The sequence below is a fragment of the Oryx dammah genome, unplaced genomic scaffold (assembly GCF_014754425.2).
Source record: "Oryx dammah isolate SB20612 unplaced genomic scaffold, SCBI_Odam_1.1 HiC_scaffold_5, whole genome shotgun sequence".
Taxonomy (NCBI): Eukaryota; Metazoa; Chordata; class Mammalia; order Artiodactyla; family Bovidae; genus Oryx; species Oryx dammah.
This window is the reverse complement of record NW_024070189.1, coordinates 39,612,335-39,624,407: the sequence shown is the minus strand read 5'-3', so window position 1 is coordinate 39,624,407 and position 12,073 is coordinate 39,612,335. Positions and strand designations below refer to the sequence as shown.

The following is a 12,073-nucleotide window of genomic DNA, read 5'->3' as shown; positions in this document are numbered from 1 at the left end:
GCTGTGGCAGGATATAATGAAACAATCAATAGGGAAAAATGCACTTGCATCAATAACGTAAAGTACCGGGAACATCAAAATAAATATATAAAGATTAGCTGGAAAGAGAACTATGACAGCAGTTCTGATTATTGTATCTTAGTCTTCTCACTGCTCTTGGGCTTTTAAGGGGTCCCCTCACCATACTGCCTACCTTCAAATCCATACATACCAGGATTATGTCACTATTAGTTTTCCCTTTCCAAAAAGAGAGCTTTGGTTTGGGGGCAGGGAATGTTTGTTTTTGATAACTTTATGGAATTTAGCACTCTTTCTTTGAACTATAAAAATGTCGCTTTTTTCAAAGCAAGATGGTAGGAGGGAAGAAAAATTAAAGGTTTTTTTTTTTTAAAAAATAACGATAACTCACTGAAGCAATCACAGAACATAATCATGTTTCAAATATTACAGGAAAATCTGAACAGAAGCATAGCAAACCTCAGACCTCTCTCACTGAGTTCATCTGAGTGTCCACAGTAGATACTGTTGTTAGATGCAACAGCCATAAACTTCTGGATCCTGCAGGCCTTTTTGCATGCTCTCTAATGGAATACCAAAAACAGCAATGACACAAAAACAACCTATTTTTAGTCCAGCTAAACTTGGTTTGAAAAACCCTTCCCCAAAACAAGCTTATTTTCTAGTTGCGGACAAGTATTTTAAATATCATTATATCCTTTTTGTTCTATAAAAAAAAGTACAGGGATGAGAGGCTCAGATCCTTACACGTTCATTTCTATTAAAGCTTCCCCTTTCCTGGTAGAGTCCAAAATTAAAAGTCATTACCCAAAACAGTGTAATGAGACACTTTGAAAAGGTGTGAAATACTATGTCATACCAATACATCTTGGTTGATTGAGTACATTTCTGTTTGATCTCAGTGCTACTAACTCCACCCAAGATCAGGAAAACTATACCAATATATCAAGTGCACAGCTAGTTTTGAATCTTGCTTGCCAAAGATTCCCTTCGAGTTTTAACCCCAACTTGTGAGTCAAAGATATGACATCACATACATAAAGCTGCATCTGATATGAAAAATGTTATGATAAATTAGCAGCTAAGACACTTGAACTATACCAAGATATTCCCTCTGAAATTTATGATGTTATTAGAACTCATTGCATCACTGAAATTATTCCATTCTGCAACAAAACTCTATCAAAATTGTGAGTCTATCTATAAGAATTTCACAGGGGGGGAAAAAGTAAGTATTTAATCAATCACCTATATCAAGCTTCTGATTGAAGGGGTCACTGCATACTTAACTAAAATAAAAAAAATTTAAAAATCAGACTTGGCATTTTAATGATCATAGAATAATTTCAAACCTAGATGAGAATCCACAGTTTTACTTATCAAGGCTAGAACAAAATAATTACATCACAGCTAAGGAGAGTCAGGCTCTTCATGCTGATCTGCTTTTTGAAGACTATTGTATTAGCTGTGTACACAAGAAGCTAGCCTACTTCCCAAACTCTTACAGCACATAATCAAGGAACAAGCGACCGGATAACAGGCAGAGATTGCCTTTCAAAGTAAAAGCTACAGAGAAGGCATTAGACAACTATTATGAAGCAAACAGGTATGCCTGGAAAAATCTTTTTTCTTGATATTTTTAGACTAAATCCAGATAATTACTAAACTTTTTTTCAGGTCACTCCCCACCAAAATATGTAATTACCTACATTTACAATTTTAACCTTCAGTGAGATGTCACAGTATGGCAAACGACTTTCTTATACCTGCTGTTACTACACTTTATTTTATTCTGGTCCCACCTCCACCCTCATAACTGATAGAATTTATGAAACCAAGCAGTCAAAGAATGCCTTATACTGTAATTTTTCTTAAGCTCTATGACCCTATTAGTAAAATAATATTAGATGTACTGCTTTATAAAAATCAAGATTATTTTTCCACCATAGAACAGTGTGTAAAGTCAGTTCATTTCATAATGGGAAAATCAATTCTTATGGCACTTTTTCTTTTCTTTTCTTTTTTTTACAGGGCCTAAAATAAAGTTTTGAGAGAAGGTATCACTTCAAGCATGTCCTAATTTTATGTTCCTTACAACTGTTCACTTCATGGAGTTGCCTATAATTTAATATTTAAGTGGCCAATATTTCACAAGCATACAGGTCTTATATACTGGTTTGTGGGGATGTTTTTATCTTTTAAAAATTAAACTCTAATAAGTACATAGTTCAAAATATGTATTAGAATTCATACTTTCCCTTTTCCCCTCCCATCTTTTCTTTTCTCTGATGGAAATGGAAGAAAAAGATATTCAAGGTATCAAACACAATTTTTTACACAAAATTCCACTTAAGACATTCTTGTTCTGATATCATTTTTTTTTAAGTTACTGAAATCAAGTTTTTGTGACTTTTTATTTGGCAGGAAAAACATTTTAAAAAATACAGTGTATCCAAATGAAAGGGAATTAGCCTATATAATGATCAAAGCCAGTATAATAATAATAAAACAATGATATTAATAAGAGTAAAAGTATAAGTGTGCATTTACTCTGAACGATCAACTACGAAATAAAACAGATCCTCAAGAAAGTCAAATATTTAGGCTAATAATCTGAAACAGATTTCAAGAGATATGTATTCATCATTTTAAAAAATACATTTCATCCTCTCATGTTTTTTACTTGGCTCACAATAAAATATGAAGGTAATAATTACAATTAGCTGTTATTTAATTGGTCCTTGCTGAGTAGATTTTAAAACTTCCAACAGCTGGGTGCATTTTATACAACATATTTAAGCCATGGGTATCTAAAAACAATTTTTAAATATGCATGAATACCATAAATTGAAACTTTCCAAGCCAGTATCTATGAAAACTATGTCCCCCTTTTTAAAGGGAATATTTTAAAATCACAATCAAGCAAATGAGCTTTAACCCTCTCACTAAATTGGTGGTTAGTACACAATGGGTAACTTTCTCTTTGTTCTGATTTCTTTCTCCCACCCAATAAAACTGTCTTCTTTTTTGTTATTAAATCCTCCGGCTACCTAACCAGATATTTAATTGCTAAACTTTTTCTTAAAATTAAAAAAAAAAAAAAGTTTCTGCCCCTCGTTAAAACGTCAGACCTCTTTTCTGACTCGGCTCATAATTGTATCTTTTAAACCATAATTCAACCTTAATGTATACTGCTTGGCACCCGCGTGTTGGGTAGCTTAAGAAAACGCCGTCTATGTACCTTTAAGACCACAAGCTCACTCATGCTGCCTGGATTCTTGCCAAACTTGGAGGCAAGAGCAGGAGGATTTTTGCAAAATACCCTCTAACAATTGTTGCTCCCTCTTCCAATACTTCCACCATCGCCATCTCTCATTTTTTAATGCGTAGAATGGGTCATCTACGCTCTCGGTCCATCTCCCCATTCCTGGAGAGGCTGCCTTTGCCCCTCACCCGTTCCTTCTGCCCTCGAACCTCCCGGGGGAGGTCCTGATGGTTTGAGTTTCACAAGTTCAGCCTGATCTGCACCAGGGTCCCTAGGCACCTTCTGCGCCCCCTGGGGCTCCCTGGCCGGGTCACAGGAAGTTCAGCCCGTATTCTCCCCCACTCAGCACCCCCATAGTCTTAATTCACAAGGTCTGAATTTCCCTTGTAAAGAAGGAGCCGTCGAGTCACCTTCCCCACGCGGCGAGCCAACGTGCTCCTTTGGGAGGCTGCGCTGCGAGAGCAGTCTGCCCAGGCATTGAGAGTTCGACTCCCAGTCCTCCCGCTAAGCAGTCGCCAGCTTCTTGACTCTCCCAAATTTCGCGGCCGTGGAGTCACCCCCGCGGCGCGAAATTAAGAAACTTACTTGTTTTGTCATGGAGTCAATGAGGCGAACGTAGAAATCCTGCTCGGTCCTTATTCCTGGGGGAGGGGACGGGGGATAGGGGAACGAAAAAAAATTAAGTGAGAGAGGATCTGCACAAAACAAACAACGGAGCTCCAAGACTGATGGAACTCCGATGTCCCGGAGCAGCACAGCCGGGACCCCCTTTTCCCAGGGCGCAGATAAGGGCCACTGGCCTAGCCCGAGCGCTTTTGGAAGGCAGCCCCCAAGCGCTGGCAGCCGGGAATAAGATGGACCCCTCCCGACCTGGGTACTTTCCCTTCCAAAGGCTGGAGCCCCTCTGCACGCTCTCCTGCAGCCATCAAGGCCCTGACCGCTCGAGCCCCCTGAACTCGAGGGATTTGGGGGATGAAGTCTACGCTAAGCGGAGAAGCCCGGCCTAAGAAAGCGGAGGAAGAAACACAAAGCCGCCCAGCGCGGGTTAAGGCACCACACCTGGGCCCAGGTAGGCTGATGCGGCCGCCCTCGGGCCACTCAGAGCCCTCCTCAGGTGAGACCTCTTCAAGGAAAACCGGCGGGGCCACTTTACCCCGAGAATGCCTAACAACTGTGCTTTGCTCAGGGTTCTCGCCCACCTGGGGCTCCCCCACGCCCACTACCCTCACCCGCAGCCCCGGGGTACTGGCGTGGAACCGACAGGAGCCTCACCGTTGCTGTAGAGGAGCTGGAGCCGGTAGTGAATCCCGTTATTGGTCTTTTCGCTGTTGGCTTCCTGGGTTGCAGCAGAACGCAAAGACATAAGAGATGCAGGAGAGGTCGGCGTGAGCTAGTGGACCGACTTCGAGGCATCTTTCCCCAAGCAGGGACCCCCGGCCGGGGAGCCGGACAGGCCCGGGAGCAGCAGAAATTGCGGCCAACTATGATCCCTCCGCCGCCCTCCCGACCCTTACTGCTCCCTCTAACTTTCCAGAAAATTTCGTGGGGCGCGCACAGGCGATCCCGTGGCTAGGGCCTGCGGACAAGCAGAGGCAGGAGCTGCGCGTCGTCGCGCGGTCGAGGGCGGGTTCACCCCGGAACCCTTGACCCTGGAGTGCGAAGCCGGACTCGCCTCTCTCCAGCTCCGGGGAGTCGGTGCGAACTTTTCTGGAGCAGAAGCTCATGAACGGGGAGCCCAGGTTCGCCCAGAACGGGAAGTGGCTTGGGGACCCCGCGCAGGGATGTGCTACGGATGCTCTGCCCTCGCGGAGGAGCGCGCCTCCCAAAGCGCCTGGGCCTGCTTCCCGGCCAGGGGGCGAGGGGCAGCGGCGCTGCGCCCACTTACTTTTTCCTTCTCCACGAACCCCACAAAGGCTGTCCTCTCGATCTCCACGGGCTGGCCCTGTCTGTCGTAGAGGGCCAGGACGAAGTGGAAGAAGTTGGATTTCCGCAGGTTGGAAGGCGGCTGCTTCTCAAAGTGAGCCCGGGCCAGACCCACCCCGCTGCGGCCAAAGACGGAGAGTTAGACGGCTAAGCGGGACAACAACCTGCGACCCCTTGTCACCCCTTACACACGCGCGAACGCTCAAACAACCACCTTGTCTGCCCCCCAAAACGCCCAGTGGGCTCCCTACACGCCCCCTCAGGCGCCTCGGGCCCACCAGGCGATGGGACCAGAGTGCCAGCAACTGTCCCGTCCTCCCCGCCGAGAACCGGCGCGCCCCCGGAATTTGACGAAGAGGTGTGAAAGTTTTGTTTGGGTTTTGCACAAGAGATAAAACGCTGTACGCATTTATTCCGACTGGACTCCGCTGCGTAGGGGAGTAAGAAAAGAAGCGGTGGCTGAGGGGAACCCGATCGCGGCATAGAGACGGCCGTTGACAACTTAGAGGGTGGGATGGGAGTTGGTTCCCGCCACCCCCTCGAGTCTCCCGTGGGCAGCAGAGAATGGAGGGGAACATGCTCGGCTCCTCGCTGCAGCAGCCAAACTCCGGGAAACCTTATGTGCCCCCGGGACAGCCGCGGATGCCCGGCATCGGGAAGCTGCATGTCCACCCCTTCCCCAAGGAAAGCATGTGGAGGAAAAGGACCTGCGGGTGGAACTCAGAGCTGTCAGGGGTGGTCGCTGTGGGAAAGGGAATTGATTTTTTTTTTTTTTAAGACCTGTCCTGACAAAGTTTTACTGTTTCGCAGAAATCCTCACACGCTTTCCAGAAATCCTATGAACAAGGGCTGACGGCTGAGCGCGCCCTCCCGGCGGTTGGAGCCTGGGGCGCCAGGGGCTCAGTGAGGCCACTGACAGCTCGACCTGCCCGGACACAAGGGCTCGCGCACACACACACACGCACGCGCCACACACAGACATACACACACACACACTTTCGCTTCTAGCCAGCTTACCCAACTCACTCTCACTACCAACCACCCCCATCCTTATTATCACTGGGGACGGGAACAGTGTTGTGGACACTTGTCCCCAGCCCGGAGAAGATGAGGATGATGTAATTAGTCATCTTCCTTCTTCCCCTTCCGCTCTTTCTGGGCGGGATAGAGTCTTGGGCCCCCATATCTCCCATCTCCCAAGCCCAAATGGTGGCCTGAAAAAAGGGGGGACCGTTTCTCAGTTGGGACCAGGACTCCCCAGAAAGGGCACAGAGGGTGCCCGGGGAAAGTTCCCCCCGGTCAGTCTCCTGGAGCAGTGCCTCCAGGCCATACAACCGAGCATCCCAGGAGTTGAGAGTGGCAGAGGGGCTTAGAAGGGGCCATAGTTACAGACTGTAGGGAAGACTTTCAGAAGATGTCAGAATTAAAGTTAGGAGTTGCTCTTCTCCGGGTGGACCAAGAAAAACTGAAAGCTACAAAGAGGAAAGGAGAATCAGAGAGGAGAAATAAAATGATTCTAGGGGGAAATGTAAAAAGAAAAGGAGTTAAGAGAAGGGAAAAAGAGGAAAGAGGGAGAAAGTGAAGAAAGAAGAGGCAGGAAAGAAGGAAAAGAAGGAAGGAGAGGAAAGGGGGGAAGAAAGGAAGTGAAGAAAGGAAAGGAGGAAGAAAGGAAAGGGAGGAAGAGAGGGAGGCAGGAAAGGAAGGAGAAGGAAAGAAAGTTTTCAAGTGGGAGAAAAGGGTAAAAAGAAAGAAAAAGAGGAGGAAGGAAAGGAAGAAAGAAGAGAAAGCAAAGAAGAAGCAAAGAAATGAAAAAAAGGCAAATAAATGACAGAAAAGCGGGAAAAAAAAATGAAAGGAAAGAAAGAAAAGACAGCCGGCCAGAAAAGAAACAGCAATCACAGAAAAACACAGATATCCAACATCACGCTGGTGAGAGCCTCTTCTGGCTTAAAACAAAATGAAAACAGTCACAGACCAGGCAGGGGAAAGTGCCGGTAAATCGTGGGCTCCTCGCAGGCAGCTCCTGGCTCTTCGGCCGCAGGCAACCAAGACCTGGCGGCCGGGGAGCGCGGAGCCCCGGAGGCTAGCAGAGCCCAGCCGTAGACGCAAGAGCGCGGCTCGACCCCGCGGCGGCCACTGCCGCTACCGCCGCCCGGCTCTGCTGCTCGCGGCTTGCCTCCCCGGCCGCGGTCCCCCAGCGGTACCCACCTCTGCGCCGCCGTGTTGGCGTCCAGCACCCCGGCGCCCTGCATCCACGTCCGCACCGCGTTCATGCCGCTGCCCAGCGGCTCTTCCTTCATGCTGCTTCCACTCCGTTGGATGCTTTCCTGAATCCCAAACATGAAAACAACCTTTTCTTGTGGAAAATCTCCTCCCCCTTGAAAATTTGAAAAAAAAAAAAAAAAAGGAAAAAAAACGCCCCACCCAGAAATTTTTTTTTTTTTTTTTTTGAGTCGATGAACTCGCGCTAGATCAAGGCGGGCTGGAAAGCAAATTTTTTAAAAATGTAAACCTTCTCTCAAAATTGAGCGATAACCCGAAAAAAAAAAAAAGAGAGAGAGAGAAAAGGAAGGGAAAATCCAACAAAAAGACCAAAATAAAAAAAATAGAGATGTGTGCTTGGCTGTTGGGGGTTGTTTGGTTGGTTAATTTTTGGTTTGGGTGCTTTTTTTTGCTTTTTTTTTTTTTTTTTTTTTTTTTTTTTTTTTTTTTTGTTAATTTCACAGGCCGGTGAAGGACAGGAGGGGCTGGAGTTTCCTTTTGTAGAGGTACCGTTCACTTGAAGAAGCAGGAAGAAAAAAAAAAAAAAAAAACCCTGATGGCAATTTAAGAAACAATAGACTCAACTCGCGCTGCCGGCTTTGCTACTTCAAGTGTCATTTTCCACAACCAGGCAAGTTTTTCCTCTCTCTCTCTTTTTTTTTTCCTCCTTCTCTCCCAACCAAAGATGTTTCTTTCCTTTCAGCGTGTATAGATGAGGAGGACGCTGGTTGCCGTAGACAGATACACCAGAGAGGGAGAGTAGGGTGGGGGGAAGGGGGAGGGGGTAGGGAAAGACAGAAAGAGGAAAGGAGAGGAGAGGAGAGGGAGAGAGAGAGGTGGACCCTGCTAGATAGAGATTCTGTTTCTCCTTGCTAAAATAGAAGTGATTTGCAGGCTTTCCCTATGGAATCCAGTTTGACTCTCCCCAGAGCTAAACACAAGCACACTAACCCCAAAGGGAGGAGGCGGGGCCCGCGCCACAAGGGCCCGCCCCTTCATTTGCATAACGTCATCCTTCCGCCTCGCCGTAGCCAATCGCGGCGCCGGAGCCTCCAGGCTCTCCGCGCAGGGCCACGCTCCCTCATTAACATCCCTCACCGGGTGGCGCAGGGGAGCCGGCCAAAGTTATTTGCAAAGTGGCGAGCGAAGGATCGTTGAGTACCCGCGTCCGAGCTGGAGAGGAGCGGGGCTGAGCTGGGAAGTGCCGGGCAGAAGGGAGACAGAAGGAAGGGGAGGAGGATATTCTTCTCAGGGATTTGAGCTGGGGTCTGCATCCTGGCCATTGCAGGCCGCTTAGCATCCTCGCCGCGCTCTGAGCGCGCTCGAGGCGCACAGGCTGCGCCCTCCCAGGGTCGTGTCCTGCTCCGCTGTTCTGGGACGTCGGGGGCAAAAGTGGAGGAGACGGGAGAGCTCGGGCAGAGAAAGCAGGACGCGCATCCCAGGTGCCCACCTCTTCGCTTTGAGGAGGGGGTGGTGGGTTGGAAAAATGGGTGCGCGAGGTCGGCGCTGGGAGCTCGCGGAGGGCACTGCCTCCACGTTGGGAGGGAGGGGTGGGCCCTGGGCCGGGGCAAGGGAAGCGCTGTGGATCCCCAGGGAGAGGTGGACCGGGCTCTGCCTCTAGTCAGGTCTCTGAAACACTTCTCGCTGGGCCGCTTGCCTGGAGACAGCCGGCGTTAGGCACTGGCCTCACATGCTCACTTCTTTGGCGCATTCTGCGGGATGGATAGGTAAACGGTGGAACGAATGCTCTCACTGTAGATGTGCCAGGCTGCGTTTTAAATTTTGCTGGCATTCAATCCCCACTCTCTCATCTCCGCCCCCCAAATAGATTCTTTCCTTAGTGTAACTACTAAAGCAAAAACAACGTCTCTGATGAGTTACTGGGTGTAGGGTTTCTCTCTTCCTTGTTCTTTCTGTTAAAATTGGGAGCTTGAACAAACCCTCCCCCAACTTCTGCCTCTGCGACCTGTCCAGAGAGAAAGATCTGGAGAAGGAGGGAATGAAGGGAGGGAAAAAAGGAAGGGAAGAAGAAATGGTCCCCTACCTCAGATCTTTCAACATATATGGTTGTGGCTGGCAAAAGAAATAGCTAGATGTTTCTGGGTAATGCACCCCATCATTTTTTAGCAGGTTGTAACCTCTAATAAGCACATGGTGAACTTCTGTTTCATTGCTCTCAAAGGAACTCCCTGACTGCAGCCAAATCTGCTAAAGGCTCCTTCGGGGAAATTCTCTGCCAGAAATCCAGGTCCCCTTTCTGCCTGCCTTTCTTGGCCCTTTGATTTAGGAAGCTCATGGGGTCATTGATAGAAAAGTACATATGCCCATGTTGAATGGAATGGAGACATGCAGAAGTTATGGTTTGTGCTCTTCACAGAGCAGAAAAGTGAGAGCCACTTCCAAACTAGTTGAAAGACTATTTCAGACCTGAGGATACATGGCCACTGTCTTCAACACTGCTTTATCTCTTGTGCACAAAGCCTGCCCACTCTCATACCACTTAATTTGGACCACTTAATGTGCTGAGCTTTCTCCCTGGTACCATAACTAATGCCACTTCCTCCGTGATGCTCTTGAAGAGATCCATTTGACCCAGCAGGATCCCCACACCTTCTACCAGGCATTAAGTAGATGTTCATGAGGGATATGTTGGTGGAAACACTGGAAGGATTATAAATCTGTGAAGAGGCAAAATGGAAGGCTGGACATCCGTCTCTACAGTATTTAACTGCATAATTGAAACCTGGACTGCTGAAAACTTCTCAAAACTCCAAGTTTAGGCCCAAAGGGTATCCAGAGCCAACCCCTTCCCCTTCCTGGACCTCTCTGCCCACTCTGCCTTCTTTCCTGCCCTGCCTTCTCTACAGGGATCCTTCAAAGAAGGGGGACCAGGATGCAGAGGCCACCCTCCCATCCAAGAGTCCCAGATAGCACTGGCAAAAGACAGAGACATCCCTCTCTTTAACTTCCTGAATCTCTATTTTACGCTCTAGTAAACGGTGTTCAGGACTCCAAGTGGAGTCTGGTTGAGGTACAAACCCCAGTAATGAGGAACACACAATGAGGGATCAGATCACTGCCAAAGGTGACAGAGAAAGGAGAGACACAGCCACCACCCTGAGGACCAGGATCGGTGGGAGTAACACAACAGATGGATTTCTGGCGTAGGGGGGGGGGGGTCAAGCAAATCTAGACACACTCTGAAAATGATGTGTTTGTGAAGGGGCCTGAAGCTGCCTCATCCAAGACAGAAACTGGCCCAGAGAAATTCAGGCAGCCCAGTTCCTGCCTGAAAGCCAAGAATCTCCAGAAACTACATAAGAGGAAGACAACCTCCACATCTACCAGGCCTTGGGAGAAAAAGAATGCTAATAAAAGGAGACAGGAAAGTTGATATGACCAAGTCCATTTGTACAGAGGTAGTAGAAGTTTCATCTGGGATGGTGAGTGTGTTTTATTTTAATCAAGCACAGTGTATCTGGAGCTTTCCTTCTGAGTGTGCTTGTGCTTTCTCACTCAGTAATAAATGTTTAAGTAGGAAGGAAGCTAAAGAGAAGGTGGAAAAGAGACAAAGAGGGTGATAGAAAACTGGGAATGACACCCAGGCCAGCAGACTGGTAGCTTTTTGTAGATTTCCGCTGGTGAATACTGAACTAGCCACTGGCAAGTTTAAACTTTGAAAAATGTCTTAAACGCTTTTCAGTCTTTCCTCACGTAAGGTTTGCACCACCTCCAAAAAGCAAAACGTGTGTGTATAGGGTAACTATATGTACTGAGGCCGTCTTCATCCTTTTACATTGTAGTCACATCTCCAGTGGAGAAAAGAGACAAACTTGTGTGTATAGCGTTGCCAGGCTTTATAGTATATTTGTGGTATGACTTTAGGGTAATTTATAAGGCCAATCCCCAAACCCAGCTTATCAGCTTAATCAAAAGGAGGAAGGAGAAATTTTGTTAGAAATGCAGTTTTCCAGGCCATGTCCAGACCAACAGAATTAGGGAGAAAGAAAGTGAGGGGTGAAGAAAATGTACACGAGGAAGATATACAGCAGATCGACTATAAATGTGGATGGAGCGGTTGGCAAGGTTTGATATTTCCTCTGGAGTTTCCCTCAGAGTTTCTTCCAAGGGATGGTTGGGTGACAGAGGTCTACATCCTCCCTCTCAGTTGCTCCAAACAGTGAACAAGGCTGCTCAGCCCCCAGGCTCTCCCTGGGCTGGGGGCAACTCAGACCCAGTGAGCAAGGTCCCCCCCCCTTGGCTACCCCAGACACTTCCGGGCACAGAGAGATCAATTCCATTTCCAAAAGAGCATCAGTGCCGCAGTAACTTCTGGGGAATGCAAACAGAAACACACCTGCTACCCAAAAGGGCAGAGACAAGATAAACACAGCCAAACTGGGACTTGGGGGACGTCACTGGGAAAGAGGGGATCTTCTCTGCTCGGCCGCCCCCAGGAGGCCGGACCTGGGACCTGTCACTTTGAAAATTCCCTCATTGAGTCCCCCTTATGAAGGTGCACGGCCCAGAAGGGCCGCCTGTCAGGGTAATGCCCCCTGCCTTTTGCTGCTAGCCTGATCCCACTCAGAGTGAACCGGGGGAAAG

The 12,073-nt window shown here is 47.8% G+C and overlaps 1 protein-coding gene across 4 annotated transcripts in view; it reads right to left on the bottom strand.

The window, feature by feature from the left end:
- EBF1 (EBF transcription factor 1) overlaps nucleotides 1-9,565 on the bottom strand; it is a 410,044-nt gene extending 400,479 nt beyond the window's left edge. For all 4 annotated transcript variants that reach the window (XM_040239659.1, XM_040239661.1, XM_040239662.1 and 1 more), the window contains exons 1-4: nucleotides 7,415-9,565; nucleotides 5,169-5,325; nucleotides 4,556-4,619; nucleotides 3,869-3,924 (exon numbers count right to left, since the gene is read on the bottom strand). In XM_040239659.1, coding sequence (XP_040095593.1) covers nucleotides 3,869-3,924; nucleotides 4,556-4,619; nucleotides 5,169-5,325; nucleotides 7,415-7,548 — 411 coding nt within the window. In that variant the 5' untranslated portion in view covers nucleotides 7,549-9,565. The remainder of the gene's footprint in view (nucleotides 1-3,868; nucleotides 3,925-4,555; nucleotides 4,620-5,168; nucleotides 5,326-7,414) is intronic.
- Nucleotides 9,566-12,073: the final 2,508 nt, after the last annotated feature.